At 46.9% G+C, this 19,679-nt stretch overlaps 1 protein-coding gene across 1 annotated transcript; it reads right to left on the bottom strand.

The window, feature by feature from the left end:
* Positions 1-795: 795 nt before the first annotated feature.
* Positions 796-19,607, bottom strand: ACP6 (acid phosphatase 6, lysophosphatidic). The gene is made up of 10 exons (XM_029229979.1): positions 18,997-19,607; positions 11,963-12,094; positions 11,714-11,844; positions 11,052-11,131; positions 7,828-7,915; positions 6,842-6,974; positions 5,505-5,605; positions 3,293-3,388; positions 1,638-1,803; positions 796-993 (listed from the first exon to the last, which is right to left on the bottom strand). The coding sequence occupies exons 1-10, from the start codon at positions 19,192-19,194 to the stop codon at positions 850-852; spliced, it is 1,269 nt and encodes a 422-aa protein (XP_029085812.1). The 5' UTR covers positions 19,195-19,607; the 3' UTR covers positions 796-849.
* Positions 19,608-19,679: the final 72 nt, after the last annotated feature.

Raw genomic sequence — 19,679 nt, 5'->3', positions numbered from 1 at the left:
ATGAGAAAATTGATAAGGAAATAGGGGGATCACCAGGTAACCTTGGGGACCCAGGTCAAGGTGGAGGACTTATGCTAAGAGTGGTCCCGACCCGCCAAGCGAGCCCTCATCCACGCTCCTGGAGCTCCAGCCACCAGAAGCCAGTGCCCTTCCTGCCAGGTCCCCACAGCAGGGCTGCACCTCATTGCCCAGCAACGTGCCCTGACCTTCAAGCCTGCCTTTTACATGACACCACTTCCTTCTTGCTTGCCTGGTTAACTCCTACTCCCTCATTTTCTCTATTCAGATCAGGACAGAACTTCCCAAGAAGCGTTTAACTGCTCCCCCCAGCCCCTGCCAACTGGGGCTGGGGGTGTCTTCTCTGTACCCAAGTAGACCCTGATGTACCTTATCACAGAATGAAATATACTGTATTGTCATCACTGATTTACTTATCTGCCTCTCCTACTGGACTGAAACAACTTGAGGGCAGTAACCTTTCACCTTTATAATGATCACTGCTTAGTAGGTGCTCAATATATGTTTGTGAAATGAAGATAAGAAAAAAGAACTGAAGTCCAAACCCACACTCAATTCTACAGGGTCATGATGTCCCCAGCCTATGTCACAGGCAGCTGCTTCTGGCCATGGAAATCAAGCCACAAAATAGGATATATCATTCCGGTCTCAACATTACATGCCTTTTCCTTTCAAGAAGAGACCCTAATATACCTACAGGAGGGAAATACCCTTCCCTCATGTTAAAGTACCCTTAACCCTTGTTCCTGCCTTTCCCAAACACAACAGCTGGAGGCATTGTATAAAGGCATTTTATTCAAAAAATCAACACATCCTACTTGTACAAATCACTCACTCTCTATTTCCAAGTCCCATCACTTGGGCTTCAGAGCAGAGTGTGTGGTATTTTTCTGGGCTCAAGGTATAAATTGACATGGTGTCCAAGAACTTGTCCAGTGGACACAGCCGGTCAGGGCAACCTTTCGGCACCTGCTCCTGTGGAAGAGACAGAACTCAGCAGGGGCACTGAGGACCCTGTCTGGCTGTTTTCAGCTGTGCCCGGAGTTCTGAAAGGCTTTGACCCAATGGTGTGTGTATACACACATATAACAGCCAGGAAGGTCCCATTAACTGGTCAACTTCCAGATTAAGAGCACTATGCCCTGCTTGTGAAAGTCCCTCAAGAACTGTTGGTTGAATTGACTGGGAAAACACACTCATGTTTACTCCTGAGCTGGGAAGGCTAAAGGTCTAAGCCGTGGGGAGTGCTCTAGCCCCTGCCCTGGACAGCAACCTGCTGAAGCAGCCAAGGCACCAAGAGTACTGACAGTAAACATCACCTCCCAAAGACATCATCATTAATTTTCAAAACAGGCCTCACAGTCAGGGTGTTACATCCTGGCAGAGACACTCAGGAGAAGAGAAGGGTGGTCCTATTCTTAGAAGATAAGGGATAAGGCCCAAGTCCCAGCCTGCCACTATATGCCCAGTTCTGCCTTAACCCTGGGCCACAGCCTTGAGAGGATTCAGAGAGCTCAGGTGCCAGTGGAGACTCCCTGGGCCTGCGGAGGGAGACTTGGTGCTAAACCAGGTGGGTGGGGTCGCCCAGCCACCTCCCAACCCCACCCCAGAGCTCTTACCTCCCCACGGTAATAGAGCTGCACAAACCATTCCTTAGATTCCCGGTGCTGGTAGAGTTCCATGGTCAGGTCCACAGCAAACGGGGGCCATCTGTGGTCAAAAATCCCCAGGGCCATTAAGAGAGGCATGAGGGTCACATCATGAGCTGCATAGAGGTACAGCTTTCTGCAAGAAGAAAACAGCCCTTCACGATTAATTCTTTACCTTAGGACTCTGGAGGCCAGGACACTGCTGCCTTCGCGAGTGAGGACACCGGTGACATCTACGAATCAGCTGAGCCTACTAAAAACTCCTTTGAAGTAGGTCGTGGGGAGAACCCTCATCCCGCACGCCCCTCCTTTTCATGAGGAGGGATCCCCACTGGAGTAGCTCTCCGGGCCTCCTCCTGCCCGACCAACCACCTACTCCTCCCCCGGTGAGTTTTGAAGAAGAAACTGGGCATGTGTGGCACAGCTCTACCTCTCTCTTCTCTTCGGGACCCGCCTGCCTACAGCAAACGTTCTTCCTACTCTCAGCTGTGTGATGAGTTTAGCAGAGCAAGCTCTCCTTGTTAGGGAAGCTTGCAGTTTGGGGGAATTAAGTCCATTTCATTAATATGCCTGTTTGGCCCTCAATACATTCTCTAAATGGGCTTTAATCAGTAATAAAGTTGCCTTTTAATCTATATCTACCTGAACCCTGTATCTGTCTCTTGGGAAACACTGAGGATTTTATTTGTTGACCCTCAACCTAGAAGGCTAGCATTGGACCCTACAGTACTCTACAGACACAAGGCCGAGGCGGGGCAAGGTGGCAAAGGTCAGTAAGAAATATATTGTCATTGCAGGTCTGTGAAGGACAGGGAAGGTCATTCACATGATTTGCTATTATAAATCTAGGCCCAAAGTTCCTGAATGTTCCTATTTCAACTCACTGTCCCCTACCTTTCCCACACTCATCGCGCATTTCTAACTACGTACAATTCTTTCTCTCAAGAAGGCAGTCTACAACAGTCCTTCTCCAATATTAGGGTGCTTACAAACCACCTGGGTGTCTTGTTAAAATGCAGATTCTGATTCAGTGGGTCAGGCTGGGGCCAGAAACTCTAACAACCCCAGGTGACAGTGAAGCTGTTTATCTGCAGACCACACTTTGCTTAGCAAGTGCCCAGGACACATAACATTCCAAATCCATGGTCCCTAACCTGGGGTTCCGGGCACTCCGAAAGTGGCAGTGGACGTTCACAAGCCACTTCCACCATTTTTAAATGCCCAGTAGAAATCCTACCTTCCTGTATACTCAGTGAAGGTGTTCAAACAATCTATTAAGCAATTATCCGTGTTTGGGGCTATTATAATACCGAATCCGTGTGATGTCCTAATTAGCTACTCCATTGGACACATGTTCAATTAGTTAAAAAAAAAAAGGAAAAATAAATTTAGGGTTCTTTTTTACTAAAATAAAATTTCCGAACATGGTAGGACAGGTGTGGCAGGAAGAAAGGTAGAAATGTTGTGAATGTCTCTGGGACACGTGGCCTCTTAAACATCTACTTTCAGCCTCCTTCTTGCCCTCCTAGAACCTGGATTCTCTCCCTGCAGCCAGACGCCACCCCGCCCCCACCCCCACCCCCACTGCCCCCAGCCACACCAAGCTGAGCTGCTGGGCCAGGTACCTGGTCTTGCCGGGCGGGGTGGCAGGGTCCACGACTTTCAGCAGGTTGCTTTCCAGAATGTGGAGGAATTGGCCCACTGCCATCTGAAGGCTTTCCCTATGGCGAGTAAACAATATTTAAGTACCCAGCGGGCACCTGGCACACAAGGGATGCAGGCTAGTTCTGCCCCCTTGAACCTCATGAGCCCAATGAGACAGAGCTGAGAAAAGACAAGGGATGCATGAGGGACAGTGACAGGCGGTAAGGAGAAAAACAGCGCTGCCACAAGTCTGAGGGCTCTCTGTGCGCAAAGACTGCCAACAATAACAGCAGCAGGATAGAGACCTGGTAAGAACACAGCTGAGACAGGATAAGTCATGGAGAACCAGGCCTTCATGGTTAAAAGAACAAAACTGGGAAGGACACGGTATAATGAATTCCAGGAATTCCAGAAGGCCTTTAGAAAAGCCATCCAAAGGAACTGCCTAAACTACACTTCCTACGCTTCTTTGGAATTTAGACCATAAGGACTTTTCTTATTTATTTAACAAGAAGTTCAACACTAGTGCTCCCAGGCTTGGCACTGTGGCTCCACCACTTTCATTCTCAGGACTGTCAACCTCATGATCACAAGGTGGTGCCTCTACTCAAAGCACTTCTTCTCACAGTAGCAAACAAAGCTGAAAGATGGGGGCTAGTAAGTAGCAAAAAGGCTTGGTTTGGGTGCCTCACACTTTTTATCAAAGAGGAAAAAAAAACCTCTCCCAGAATTCCCAGAACCCAATCACTGACAAAAGGAAATGGGGTTGCCATGATTGGCTTAGACCAATCTTTACTCAGGGTGACTGGGTAAATGGCCACCTTTATAAATCAAGGAAAGTTGAAGCAATAGCTGAGGAGTATGCAAATATGCTTTCCAGAAGAATGTGTGCAGGCCAAGCCAAGTTGGATGGCACTGTGAAGTTGTAACCATTTGTCCTTGAAGAAACATCAGTTTTATGAAACCAGGGCTAACGGAAAGGAGAATGGATCAGGTCTTGTGTGAAACGCTTTACACCAGGAGAAAGCAAACTATGGCCATGGGCCAAATCCAACCCACCTGCCTGTTTTTGTAAATAGAGTTTTATTGGAACACAGTTGTGCCCATTTGTTTGTGTATGATCTATGGCTGCTTTCACGCTACACGGGCTGAGATGAGTGGATGCAACGGACAATACACGGGCCGCAAAGCTATATTTACTAAATATGTGTGTATGTGTTGGTGGAGGGGAAGGCAGTGAGTGACAATTTAGGTCCAGTGGGGCCACTTCAGGAAAAGATGAGGGAAGGAGACAAGTCACAGGGAGTGGCAGCAAGCTGAGTGGCGCGACTGGAGCCTTTCAGATGCCCGAGGCAAGTGCAAAGTGGACACACTGGCTCTGTGTGGGAGAAAAGCAGGCAGAGGCTCCTATGCTTACGCAAGACCAAGCAAATTCTTGAAATGTTAGCTGCTTTTTCCTCCCACTCATCTTCCCCAGGACTGTTCCTCTACTTCCCATCTCCCCTCTCTACCAAGTCACCTATTCTGAGGACAAGCTGAATGCTTTGAACCAATCACAGAAAGGTGTTTTTTGAAATTTGGTAAGAGAGGCATTCCCCATTCTGGTAGTCAGGAAATATGTCTTCTAAAAACAGAGCCCTAAGTACCAGTAAAATAGAGAAAACACAGGACTGGCGGTCAGAAGATCTGGGTTCAAGTCCCGTCTCTGCCACTTGTTAGCTGAACCTGGGCAAGGTAGCCCACATCTCTCAGGTCCAGTTTCTCCATCTCTAAAGCGAGGACTTGGGACTTGTCAGGGATAATGACACCCACCTCACAGCGAGAACAGGAAGGTGCTTTGTAAATTGTAATGTGATGAATAAAGTAGCAATAATGATTCTTCCTTCAGCATCCCCGCCACCCCAATCTTTTGAAACTTAAAGCAAAGGAAAAAGTCAGTGATTAAGAGAAATCCAGTCGAGTGGTGGCTCCCGGGTCTGTGTAATAGTGAATGGAAGCACTAGTCCCAGCTCTGGAAATGTAAGGACCTAGGGCCGAGTCCATTCAGAAGGCCAGGAGAATGGGGTGATCTCGGCCTCTGCACACAGAGACGCCAGCTAACAAGTGTGAGCAGGCCTGATGAGCCCCCTTCCCCACACACTGGGAGGTATGACCGAGCGTGACTTTATGCCAGCAGCTGAAGAGGCTCCTTACCTGTCTTCCCTTTGCAGGATGTACAAGGCTGTGTCCACCGCTCTCTGCTCAATCATCCATGCAAACCTCTTCAGCGTGGGGCAGCTCGGGAGGCTGTGCACCTGAAAGGTCCAAGGTACAGTTTTTGAAGGAAATGCTTCTCATCCACTGAGCCTGGCAGCCAGTCAGCTTCCATGGAGCCCTAGGGGCCTGTCTTCTCCTGGGGAGAGCCTTAACAGCTCAAAAATCTATGTCCCCAAGGCCTGTCGGAAGCTATTCCTCGAGATCTAAAGGCCCAGGAAAAAAAATTGTTTTTCCTTTTTCTGATACTCCTCATCTACCCCAAAGTAAAAAAAATTTATATTTTCTTAAGCTAAAAAAAAACCAAAAAATTGAATAGAATACAAGGCAAGGAATTCATAAATTTCTACTTGACCTTCATTTTCCCCAAGATGATTTCTAAAAAGTATGCCATATAAATATGTTATGTATGCAAACTCTTGCTTATTAAACTTAAACCTATTTTACACATAAGCACAAGGTGCATTTCTGCCTTCAGGGCACACCATCATCTTCACAAGAGAAGGAAGGAAGATCCAGGCTATACTGCCTTCGGGTGTCCGACTTTTTTTTTTTTTTTTTTTGCGGTACACGGGCCTCTCACTGCTGCGGCCTCTCCCGTTGCAGAGCACAGGCTCCGGACGCACAGGTTCAGCGGCCATGGCTCACGGGCCCAGCCGCTCCGCAGCATGTGGGATCTTCCCGCACTGGGGCACGAACCCCTGTCCCCTGCATCGGCAGGCGGACTCTCAACCACTGCGCCACCAGGAAAGCCCGGGTTTCCGACTTTTGAATCTAGGACAGCATTTCCTATTGTGCGGTCTTCAGTATTTATTAGATAAGAAAGATTCTATGGCTAAACAAGTTTGAGAAAAACAGACTTAAGGATGAACCAACTTTCTTTACTACAGGCTTCTCAGATTCTTTAACATGCTGACGTGTGTATAGACTCTCCAACAATAAAGAGGGACTCCAAAATTTTTAGACAATAACCTCTCCCTACCATCACCCACCCCACCCCTGCCTGCCCACGTAATACACACTCACATCATGAGCATTCTGGTGAATGTGCTTTAAGAAACTCTGGTTGAGAGTTAAAGGTCTGGGCTCCCAACCCAGTAAGGGGTCCTCCTTGATTGTTCCCTATCCCTCAGTTCCCACGTCCATTCTGTCTGCAAGTCCTATCACAGCTGCCTCCAAGCCAGGAGCTCTCCACCCAGTTCTAACTCAGAAGGCAGCCCACCAAGCCTCCCCCAGGGTCCCCCACCCCCAGGGCCCGAGGAGGACAGCCAGCCCACCTGCTCAGCAGCCATGTTGTCCAGGAGGATGAGGAAGTCCACTCCATCGCTACTGGCAATGCCCATCCCTTCCTTCACCTTCTTCAAATCCTCTGAGATCCCTGGCTGCAAAGAAGCAGCCTGCCTCCGGCCTCTGCCAAAGAATAAAAAGTTACTCCTTATATTTCATCATACTGTATAGTGATTAACAGTTGACAAAGTATATCTCATTCTTCATTTGGGATCTCATTTAACCTTCAACGACGACTCACTGGGGTTAGCTAGTATTATTGCCATGGTATAGATGAATAAACTAAGACTCTATGAGGTCAAATGACTTGTAAAAGGAAGTTAGTATGTACCAGGACTAGAATAATAACCTGGATTTTCCAAATCCCACTCTAGCATTATCAAAAACAATGCAAGCATGGCCAGGTCTGCTTGAAAACAGCATTCTCCTTCTTCTGGGGGAACACATACTACATAGTTTTAGTGCAGACCAGAAATACCTGAAAACTGCAAAGTGCCATCAGCCCAAACCAATCTATCCTACACGGCAGAACGTTGGTAAGAAAAAGGGAAGCTGTGTCTTCTTCTGCTCGTCCATCTGGATTTGCAGTTTGATGACTGACTTACTCATCTTTATTTAATCATCTTTTCTGTAAGGTTCTTCATCTGCCCCATCTGAGAGCATTGAAGGATTGAAGAGAGGATAATGCTTGGCAAACGGCAAAGCCCCACTCATGGCTGTATACACCATCTTTCCAGCCCAGCGCGTGGCTCTCCCCAGGCATCCTGTACCTTCACTATTAGCCTGTCACTGTGAGTAAGAGCTGCCTCACTTCCTGGACAGTTGATGGCAGACCTGAGCTTAATGCAATCTCTTTCATTCCTTATCCACCAGCAAGGCCAGCCTGGGCAGGCCCTCAGTTCAGGGAGCGCCTGCCAGCTAAGGCGGTAAAACGCTGCCTGTTCACCCCTGGTGAGCAAGAATCAGGGGCAGTTACCTGGTTCTTTCCCGGAGCCTCTGGCAGTTTTGGTAGTTGGGGTACAAGACTTCAGAGCTTGCTTCATCAGTGTGGATGATGATGGGTCCTGGAAGGAATGTGGGAAGCACAGGTGGGAAGAGGCTTCAGCTTGTTCTTCCCAGCAGCTCCACCCCCTTCTTCTTCTCTCTGTCTATACAGACGGAGCTGCTCCCAGAGGCAGATCATCCCCTTAAGGACAGTGAATGCCTTCAACATGCCCTGGCCTTGCCAACAGGAGCTCTGCTGCGGTCTGAGCAATGGAGAAAGCAGTAGCAGCCTTGCTTTGTTCAGCACAACCTCTCCTGCTGGGCCACCTATAGCCGAGAGCAGGTACAGGTGCCGATCAGACTGGCACGTCCATGACCCAGTCCAAAAAACGTCGCCTCGAGGTACCACCAGTACCTGGGGATTCTAATAAAGAATGCGTCCTCCCTCACTTTATCAGAACTAGGTGACATTCTTGCTTCCCAAAGTCCGATCCTATAGGCCAATATGGTGACTGACATGACAATCTGAGAAGGGTGGCCACAGGGTCACAAATTCTCTCAGACCCTATGGCCTTACCCACAAGAAAACCCAGGCTTCCAGATGAACTACCAGGAACCAAAGACTAGACTACAGTGTTTCCTACAGACCTCGCAGCAGCTTGCTCCTGTCCAGAGCTCACGAGTACCCTTGTCCCGTCCAACGATGCCCAAGAAAAGTGCTCTAACACCTTCCCATTCTTTGCTCTGTGCCAGAGATGGCAATGGCCTGTGGTAGCGCCCTGTTCTACCCAGCTCAAGCCTCACCTTCTCTGATGGCAGAGAAGCTTTTTGGAATTCACTGAGGTCAATCCATGGAGTGATTAGGTGAATCTAAACCCCAAAGAGCTATTATTTCCGAACAAATTATTGATAGCCAAAACCTCAGTATTTAACAGTAGCCTATGGTGACTTGAGTAGAATACCAGTATTCAGACACACTTTGTTGGTCTGGACAGAAAAAGCAAATCAGACTGAAAGTCATGAGTTTAGGCCTGAATCTATAACGAACCAGTAGGATGGCCCTGGGAAGTCACTTCCCTTCTCTGGGGCTCATGTGTAAATTGAAGGGATGAGACTAGTATCAGCAATTTTCAATTGTTTCTAAAGCAGTGGAAGCTTTTTTCTCCCACTATTAGATAAGGTAATAAAAGAAAAGGTGCTGATGGCTTCAAGGTAGGGGTCCAAAGTATAGTCTACCTGCATGCCCCAACCCCCTCCTTTTCTGTAGTTTCTGACCCCTCTGAAGAATCCTGGGGTTCCGCAGGAAACGTTGTAAAAAAGAATAGACCAAATGATCAGAGGCCCTCTCCAGATATACATGTTTTCTGAGAAGCAGGAGAGCACAAGAGCGAAGAGTATGGATTGTGAAGCCAGACTGCCAGCGTTTAAATCCCAGCTCCTCCATTTACCTCCATTTACCACGGTTTAAATCCCAGCTCCTCCATTTACCAGCTTACTATCTGTTCCTCAGATAGTCATTTAGCCTCTCTGTGCGTTAGTTCTCTTATCTGTAAAATGGGGATAATGTTACCTACCTCACAGGGTTATCACAAGAATTAAACAAGTTAATATCCGCAAAGCTCTTAGAACAGTATCTGATGTATAGTAAGTCCTTTAAATGTGAGAATAATAGTAACTATGATTTAAACCTCTAATTAACACATGATAATTCCTACCTGGTACCCGACATTAGTGTCTGGATAATGGACCTACAGTTTATGATAAGTAAGGCACATTTGAGTTGGCACTCAGATACGCATTGAATGAATGAAAGACAAAACGGTGCAGACCAACACCTTCCAGCTTCCCCCCACCAGCCTGATTCTCTGTAGTTTACTCAAAACCTTCTGGGCCTTCTCTAGGATTTTACTCTTGAAACAATATCCCAAAGTTGCACCACTTCCACCAATGGTAGCACCTTGTGGGGTTCTTAGGTCTATTCAAATCCCTTGATACTGGCCAAGGCATGGAAGTAGCTGTGACAGGAGTCAAACTGGACTGTGAGGATGTCTGGGTCCAGTGCAGGGAGCGGCTACCCAGGCAGCCACACCAGAGGCTGGTGATGATACCACTTCCTTCCTTGCACCAAGAAACCCCTTTCCTACCTCAGTTACACTTTAGGTGGTTCTGAGGAGAGGACATTTGCCTTTTAGAAGCTGAGCAAGTGAACAGCTTTCAGAAGGCCAGGCACTACGGATTATTCCTAAACTCAGGGGCTCCCAAGAGGTAAGGAGCAGCCCATCCTGTTTGCTTTATGTTACTTAGGCTTGCTGTTTGTGTTCAGCCAGCTTCAGCCAGAATTAGCAGCAGTACCCAAGCCAGCTGGGGGCAAGGCCAGCCTCCTTTGGCCTGGAGGTTCTGTATTTTACAAACTTTTTAAAAGCCTGATGGAAGTTTTATCTCTATTTGAGATACTGCTACAGAAGCTAAAGAAAATAACAAGAACCTCTGCCTTATGGCATCGTTTTAGTATTTTAATATTGGTGAGGTCATGATGATCTGAAACTCAGGCCAGCAGTTAAATGTAAATTTCAACCAATTACAAATGACAAGATATGGCTTCATTTGATAGTCAAAGGGCCTCAACACATGAGATCCATAAAGGAAAATACTAAATGTAGTTCTTGGTGGTGAAAAGGTTGAGAACCGCTAGCTGTGCTCATTCACTGGCTGAACAGGTCAAAACCCAAACTCGACAGATTTTCTTAACTAGGAAAGGCGGTACGGAATACTGTTAATACCATCTGGGTCATGCTGTGGATTATCACCAAGACCAGGGCAGTAGCAGCAGACCCAGGTCCCAGCAAAGTGTCCCTCCTGCCCTCCTTCCTTTTCAGCAGCGTCTCTACTAAGCAAAAAGGCCCCAGTACTGTTCACAAGACCTGGCTGGGGCTGCCTCTTGCAGCTTGTGTAGATGCTTGAGAGAAAAAGTCAGGAGCCAGAGGCGCATCAGAGCAGCTGACGCATTGCTGCAGGTGTGCAGGTCAGGCTGACAAGGGCAGCAGCAGGCCAGACAGGGAGGGGCCTGCCAGAGGAGTAGGTACACCATGGAAGCTACCTGAGCAGGAGGAGAGAGACCAAGGGGACAGATACCAAGAAAGAGAGAGCGGGACTTTGGAAGTGAGAAGAAAAGGCTCCTCAGGGACAGGGGCTGACTCGTAGAGCCCAAACTCAAACCTTCTTTCTGACATTGGAAAAGCCCAGCCAGCAAACACCGGGTAGACTCCAGATTCCGATATATGTTAGTGGAACGAACGCTGGGAAAAAAACCAAAAAGGTAGATTAACTCATAAAAGGAAGATTCATATGTACACTCCACCTTATTCCACAGAGCAGCTGGGAGGCTTTCAAGACTACATAAGGGGAGCTATAGGGCAGGGAAGTATCCTTTATCTCTCTGTGGGATGGCTGCCCAAGGGACCTGAAGGCCAATGAATGTGACCTCCGGTGACCACTTGTTCACTGAATCCTACTGTACTAGGGTAACTGCTCCCAGACTACCTTGGACGTTCTAACAGGGGAGAGCAGCTTCTCGTCTACCCTTGACCGGGAGAATGGTCCTCCTCTATCGGGGAAGGTCGTCCTCTTCGACCGAGTGTGCAGCTTCGGGAGGGACACACATGGAGAGGTGGGAGAGGAAGGGGACACCCGCCTAGCCAGCCAGATCAGCAGAATCAAACCCTGGCGACCAATGGGATGACAGATGTCACAGCCAGATCGACCACACATCCCCCCAGACTACCTTGGATGAGAGTGGGAACCACCTGGGGCATCAGGGCAGGTTTTCTCATGCTCAGGACCTTACATTGGGTGCAACATCCCTTTTTCAAGTGACTCACAAGACCTCCAGTGGGTTGAAGGTTGGCGAAAGAAAGGGGATGTCCTCCACGTAGTTCTTCCTCAGCCTCTCTCCCAGGGCAAACATCTGCTGCATGCCCACCTTGGTCAGCTGTCCAGCAAACATGCCCCCCTGAGGTGGGGGAGGAAGGAGAGGAGAATGAAAACACCTGGTGGCCTGCTAACCTCAGGCCAGAGCAGACCATCACAGCTCTGCAGGGGGCTTCCCAGAGCAGGGAAGCATCGCTCACCTTCAGCGTGGTCTCGTGGTACTGAGAGTCGAAAGGAGAATGTGGTTTCGGGCCACCAGCTAGATTGGTGACTGTGTAATCAAACCGCGTTTGGGGTGGGACCTCTAGTAGCTGGGGTTTCCACTCTACCTGCTGTGACCACAAAAAACAACATATTGTTTAAAAAGGTTCTTGAAACTTAGAGCATTGATATCCAGCAGCACATAGCTAGAATCACACTGACACTAGACAAGCAACCTTCCAATGGGAAGGAAGGAAAGAAACTTTAACTCCAGCTCCAATTAAGGGAAGAAAAGACTGCGACTTATTATTCCAGGTGTCCGCAGCCCAAGTCCTGTTATTGCTACACCAGTACTCACTGTTACGGTGTTGCTCTGGCACTAAGCCCAGACTGAAGTAAAGGGGAGAAGCAGCCAGAGTGCCGTGGCGAATGAATGAATGAACTAATGATGGGATAAGTGAATGAATATGATATAATCTCAGTGACCGTATACTTCAGAGTTTTTAAGAAATCAACCTGCAGGCTTTTATGGCCCTTCCTTAAGGACTCTTGTAACTACTACGTATTTCCCTTCCTTTCATCCAACTTCTCAAATAAGTAGCTGCCCCCTAAAAAACCTTCACTTCTTCACCATCTTCCTTTATTCCTTGCAGTCTGGCTCCTGCCCCAACTGTACTGATTTTCAAAACATAACAAGTAGTCAGAGGCCTCACAGCTCCAACTGCCAACTGCCCATAAAATTCTTACATGCACTGAGTCCAATGTGATGCCTTAAATTTTAAAAACAAAAGTCTTTTCTTCTAATCCCATATACCAGCCCCTCTTCCCAACTGACTATGATTCTCAAGGCTACCCCAATCCTCCTAGTTGCCAAGACTCAAACCTCTGACTCACCCCACTGCTCCCCCATCCCCACCCCAGACCCTGTGGATCACTGGCTAGAAAAAATGTTACTCACACTGGTCCTTCTTTTATCTTATTATTAGAGTATAAAACCTTATTACCTCAGGCAAAGTCCTGTGACAGGCTCTCTCCCTCCCACCCCCCAAACCATATATACATAACCACCCAATTAATCTTGCTAGGCCACTCTCATCATATCAATAGCTATTTCCTAATGTTCCAAGAGAGAAGCGTCTGCCTTTCAGGACTTTTGGCCCAGCCTCTGTCCCCAGCTGTACTGCCACTACGCCTCTCTCTTCCCCTACCCAGGCCAGACCATACCCACTGCTTCCTCTACATCTTCTTTCAGCTTGCTTCCCTTGCTCGGAGGGACTCCTGTCCATCTCTGTCCATCCAGCTTCTCTCCAAGGTTCAATGACAGCTCAAGCCTTACCTCCCCAGCTGTGACTGCGCCAGCTTTCAGTGGTTGTCTTCTTATCCGAATTCCTACAGCACTTACAGTATATAACTCAATTTCTTACTGCTTCATTTTGTTTTAAAACTAACTTTTGAAAACCTACGATGTCACACAGCATTGTATTTATCTTGGTGCCTCCCAGAAATATCCCAGGAGATGGCTACTGGGAGTCCCAGGTCCATTCTTCCAAAAGGCATTGTCTCAGCCTCACCTGCACCCGGTATCCAAACACCTGAGCCTCTTCCCCTGCTGGTGCTACAGCAACTGATATCAGAAGATTGGGTGTTCAGAGCCGAGACCTTCTTCCTACAATCTTTTGATCACTGTTCCTCCTTTCAAAGTTCTAACACTATAACTTCCCTTCATAAAACCCTTCAAGGGCTCATAGCTGCATGATGGCCCCTGCCTCTCTCTCTTCACCAATTCTTCCCTGCCCTACACACTTCTTCTCTAGCCACACAACTCTGTTGCCTAGAACACCATCCCCACACCTCCTGGCCTTTCAACCTCATGTTTCTTCTGCCTGGAATTTTCTTTTCCCTTTCGTCTGGAAAGACTTCTGTTCATTCCACAAAACAGCTTAAATGTTGCCAGAAGCTGTGACCTTGGGCCTGTGCTCTCACAGCAGCCTCAGTGGATCTTTTTGGTAGCCTTTGCCAAACTGTATTAGACAAGTCCCTTTACTAGTCTGTCCTGCTCAGCAGACTTAGCTCCTGAGAGCAGAGCCTGTGTCATCTATTGACCTCTGCATTTTGGATGTCCAACAAAGGGCCTGGCACACAGTAGGCATAATTAACAGCTCCAACAGGGAATTCCCTGGCAGTCCAGTGGTTAGGACTCTGTACTTCCACTGCAGGGGGCACAGGTTCCATCCCCGGTTGGGGACCTAAGATCCCACAAGCTGCGCGGCCAAGGGGGGAAAAAAAATAGCTTCAACGATTTGTTAGATCCTGTGGAAGATACCAAGATTGAGATAACATGACCCTGCCTTTTTTGGATTTTCCGGTTCGTAGAGACAGCAAGCTATGTATGTAAATGATAGCAGAACTAAAATAGAAACTATGTGCTACAAGAAACCAGAGGAAGGCCATAGTAGTTCAAAGGCAAGACAGACCTTCTCTTCTGGCTGAGGATTCAGGAAAAGTTTCATGGAAGGAATGGTATTTGAAATGAATAGGATTTAGACAAGCAGAGGCCAGACTTGAGAGTAAGAGGCAGGTAAGAAGAGAGGGTGGTATTCAGAATTCTAAGAATAGGTAGAAAGCTTGAGCAAAGCAGAGATGGGGAAGAATATATAGAGGAAAGAAGTGGCTTGGTTTGCCTGAATGTGGGAGTGGTTTTCAAACTTTTAAATTAGCAAATATCAGGTTGAGTTAGATTTGTATATTTAAAGGCAAAAACTGGAGTTCCTCTAGTTTAAGTAGGAGTGGGAACTCAGAACCCTAGCCACTCAGCATCCCCTTCGCCAGCAGGCTCCATAGAATAGTTTGAAAGCCATCAGTATAGATCACAATTGAAATGGAAAGACTCAACGCAGAAAAGCCAATTTCAAGATGTCTGCCATAGAGCTGGTGAGAGCCTAAGGCCTCATCTAAGGCAGCAGGAATAGAAGGGGTGGATCCAAGACTTTTGAGTCAAACCTGGCAAGTGAGTAGATAAAAGCTTTATTTGGAGGCTATATTGGTAGGTAAACAAGAAAGAATAAAGAGAAAATGACTTTGATTTTGAGTCTGGGTTCCTAAGGTGGTAAAGGGTAATGGAGGAACTCCTTGACTAAAACTAAGGCCAAGACAGAAGAATAGCTGACAAACTGAGTTCAGGTTTGTATGATTTAAGTTTCAGACACCTCCTTTGAGTTCCCAGCACTCCCCGCATATTCCTATAATTGGAATCTGTTTTGTCTCTCTCCTTCATCACATTGTAAACTCTTTTCTCTTTTACAGCTGAGATTGGATTATCCATCCTTGTAAGCCCAGTGTCTAAGCACAGGTCCTGATACCAGGTCCACAGGGCCCGCTCAGCCACACTACAAAACCTCCTCCTGTTAGGTGCATTCACCAAGAGAGGATCTCTGGTTTTCCTAGGAGATGACTCCTGAGTTCTAGGTGATGTCAAGTCTAGAGTACACATTTTCAAATTTTCAAGGATGGATGATACATGAGCTCCATACATGGTGTCCATCCCACATACACACTCTCATTCTCGTGCCTGCTTTTCAGCTTCGGAGTTAGTGGCAAAGACTAACTTTATAATTTTATTTATTTATACTCCATTTTCAAGAACTAACTTAAAGTAAGTGGTAGCAATACCTAAAATATAGTAAGATAAGCAATTCAAAGTAGACAAGAAAGACAAAAGCAAATGAGTATATAGGGACCAAAAATATGGATAGAGTAATAGAGTTTCTCAAAAAAATACATGCCATGAAGATCCATATACTTACTGTAGGTGGGCCAAAAGAGTCAGCACTAAGCTTTCTGGCTTTTATGTACACGGAGAAACTTGATCAGCTAGACAAGCTTAAAGATAAAAGCAAGGCAACTGTTCAGGAGAAGCACACCACTTCTCATGCTAACAGACAAATTCCTCCCAAGGGTCCTCATAAAGAGGATATAATGAACATCTTTTCAGTAGTCACAGCAATGAGTTTTGTGGGATTGTTTCTCATTGTTCCCTCGACAGAGAATGATAGCATCTCACCAAAGCACATTTCCGTGAAGACAGTACTACACTGGGATCGATATGCTACACTCAGGTAAAAGAAAAAAAATCTACGTAAAAGTAAACAAGAACTTCCAGGTGTAGATTTTAGAATAAACTAATGATTTGAAACCTTGCACACTGCACAGTAGTATCACTGGGAAATTGTTTTAAAGTTACTGATGCCTGAGCCCCCTCCTGGGCTAATGACATCCAGATCTCCTGGGGATGGGGCCTCCGTTTTTTAAATGCTACCCAGTCCAGATAACTCTAAGGCTTCACCAGAGGAGCTTTTACCATATCTGGATGCTCTGGGTCAATTAAATCAGAATCTCTGGGAGACAGACGTAGGCATCAGTATTTTCTAAAGCTCCCCAGTTGAGTCCAAGGTCCCACCAAGGTCAAGAACCACCACTGCACAGGAATGAATGGATTGATTGGCACATCCTTTGTGTAATGCTTCCTGAAAACTGCTGCTCTTAGATGAGTTTTGAATAAGTATTAATCAACACTGATATTGACATTATCCTTCCGAGCTCATATACACTATCAAATAAATATGGACCCAAATGTCTTCATGAACAGTGGAGCTGGAATGGGTTGGACTTTATTTTATAAAAACTGAGGAATCTTCCTGGGTTGGGGGCTATTTTGCCATCATATAGAGAGGCGCTGAGGGAAATCCAAAAGTAGGGCCAAATTTATCTTTTGAAAGTGTACCTGGATCTAATCTAACAACCAGAAGAAATGGACAATCAAGTTCCAGAGTTTTATCTCCAGAGCACAGATACAACTTTTAGGAAGATAGGTTAATTCATCAGCCATTCAAGCCATAAGAAAACAACTCAGTAAAACAACTAGTTTTAAACAATGATATTTTCTGAGGATTTGTGTGATAACTGAATGGATTGACTTGTCACATAAGTTTATCTATAAACTAGTCAGAAGTCTGGAAATATCTACCAAAGGCAATTTTAGTTTTAGAATGTTGTCAAAGTCCTTTCTGACTATAATTAATAGCAGAGCCACAAAGATTAGAAAATCCCGATAACAACCTCTATTAAATTGGAGCTTGAAAAACAAAAAAACCTGAGAGAGAATATCCAGAAACAAGTTACAGGAGGCTGATGATACTTGCTCATAGCCTAAGTTGGACAAGAGTTGGTTCTACCCCTCGCTTTTATGCGCAAGACTTTATACAAGATAACCAAAGACGTTCAGTGCATCTGCCTAAAGTCTAGAGAATGTAAGCAGGCAAAAGAGGTAATGTGCCTTATCTAATTGCAAAATAACACCGAGGACTCAGATTCTCTATATTTTGTGGCTACAAAGACAGAAATTGAATGAAGCCGGCAGTCCACCTGAGCTACAACTGCCGCTTCCAGCATAAAGGCAGAAGATACCCATCACACATCCACTGGCTCAGGAGAAAGCCCTAAAAGAATCTAAATCTTTTTCTGGGTCCTTTAGGGAGCACATATACTGTCTGTAGGAGGTCCAGGCCTAGACATTCAGGCTTTTATTCACTGCCACCACTGACAACTTTGTCTTCTATTCTTGTATGTTATTTTCCATACAGCCTTTCTGTACCGAGAATAAATGGCGAAGAAAGGAGAGTACACAAGAGATGGGCTATGTACAAAACTATAAGGAAAACTTAGTGACCTAATATAAAAAGGTAAAGTAAGAGACTGAAAAAAAGGTCAAAGTATACAAAAAAAGGAAAGAAAGAAAGAGAAGGAAAGGAATGGAATTCAGGCACCAGATAGAATGTGGTATAGCCATATAGAAAGGCTAACTAGAAATCTGATAATAGAATTAAATGCCTGACAAAATTTATTCATTTCTGTGGGAAGTGCTTTAGAGGTTTGATTTCATGTGTGGCCAGCTTTAAAAACTGGGTTTTCAGTTGTACAATGTGAGTTGTACAACCTTGAGGGTTTCTTAAAAGCAGCTATCACCATGAGTATGTCTAGTATCAGATTTGGACATCCTGTTGAACCTGCTCCAACATCAACCTGGAGAATAGTAAGAATAGTAAGCACCCCACAGGTTAAGTTTGACACCTGGGTGCCTGGGGATTTCAGGTTTCCTATTTATCTTCACTAGGAAGACAGTTCTTTAATCACAGGCCTGCCTGCTATGAAAGGCCAGAGATCTTTACTGGCTCTCCCCAAGAATCAAATCCAGAAAGGGTAATCATTTTCAAAACTGACTACTTGTACTTTAATCATAATTATCCTGACCAAAACCAGGTAGATTTTAAGACATAAGCCACAAGACTGAACAATTAAAAATTATTTTTCCTACCTCAGATTCCTTCCACAATAGGTTTAGGAACCCAAAATAAAAAAGGAGAGCTCCAAGACACAGCACTTATTACCAAAAAAATCTTCAGGTTCTCAAATGGTATCCAGCAAACCCTGAGAGAAAGCTGCAGTAAATTCTGTTCCCAAAGGTATTAACCTCTGTTATGCACTGCGATCCCAGTTAGGGTGGTTCCTGGCACAAAGGTCCCTGCAACTCTTTGACAACCGCCAAAATGGTCACACATAAATGCACTACACCCTTGTACTCAAGTTCCCACAAATATTTATTAGAAATGCAGAATCTCAGGCCCTACCCCACGTCGGCAGAATCAGAATCTGCATTTTAACAAGATCCTAGGAGATTTATACGCACTATGGGAAGCACACTACTACTTCTAGCTGTGCTTCATCACAGCCATCGGGGGGCGTAACTGGAAGTTTCCGGTCTGCCCTACAATCCAAGAGTCCGAGGGGTCTTGGGGGGTCAGGGGCGGGCACCAGGCCAGCACCTTTGCTCAAACTGTTTTCCCTTTGTCTGGACCCAGCCCGAACCCCCGCTCCGTGAGCGTAAAATTCCAAAGGTGGTGTGTGTTGGGGCGAAGAGCCCGTCCCGCCACTGGTTGGCCACACAGTCCTCGCCCCACCAGCCCCGCCGAACTCTCACCTGCTCCTCCCGCGGAAGCGCCTTGAGAGGGCTCCGCGCCCCGTGTCGAAACACGACTTGCACCATTTTCAGCTCCAGCAGGCTTCGGTCGACGGAATTCTGGTCGTCAGCCCCCGGCCGCTGGTGGAGGCAGTACGCCAGCGAGGTCAGGACGCCGACAGGGGCCCACATGCGCACCCTGAAGATCCGGGAGATCATGGGGGAAACCCCTCGGCTCCTCTCCGGGGTGAGGGTGCAGAAAGCGAATACAAGTCCTCCGCGATCGACGGGGCTCAGCAGCCGCCCCCAAGTTCCCGGGAACCGGTGGGCGAGCACATCCACCCGCCCAAGCTGCGACCGCTGCGACTCCCAGCTGTGTAAGGGGACCCCGAGTGGGAGCGTGGGGGAAGAAGCGGAGGTGGGAGCAGCGATGACTCCCCGGGAGTTTTAACCAGGGTCGGGGTTGGCCTCTCCCGCCGCAGACTGGGAGGGGGAGCGGGGAGCTCAGCTCCTTATCCTTCGTCCTCTAGGGAACCTTAAACTTGGATTCCAAGTTCGGCCTCCAGCACTCTTGACGGGACAGGAACCTGCCCAGAGTTCCTGAGCGGCAGTGACTCCATTAACACAGATCACTCGACTCCACTTTTTTATAAGCAAGCTCCCACCCACTTTCTCACCCACCCGGGGACCTGCCCCAAGCGGAC

This window comes from Monodon monoceros, unplaced genomic scaffold (assembly GCF_005190385.1).
Source record: "Monodon monoceros isolate NGI ecotype Baffin Bay Population unplaced genomic scaffold, NGI_Narwhal_1 Super_Scaffold_18, whole genome shotgun sequence".
Taxonomy (NCBI): Eukaryota; Metazoa; Chordata; class Mammalia; order Artiodactyla; family Monodontidae; genus Monodon; species Monodon monoceros.
This window is presented reverse-complemented; position numbering and strand designations above follow the sequence as displayed.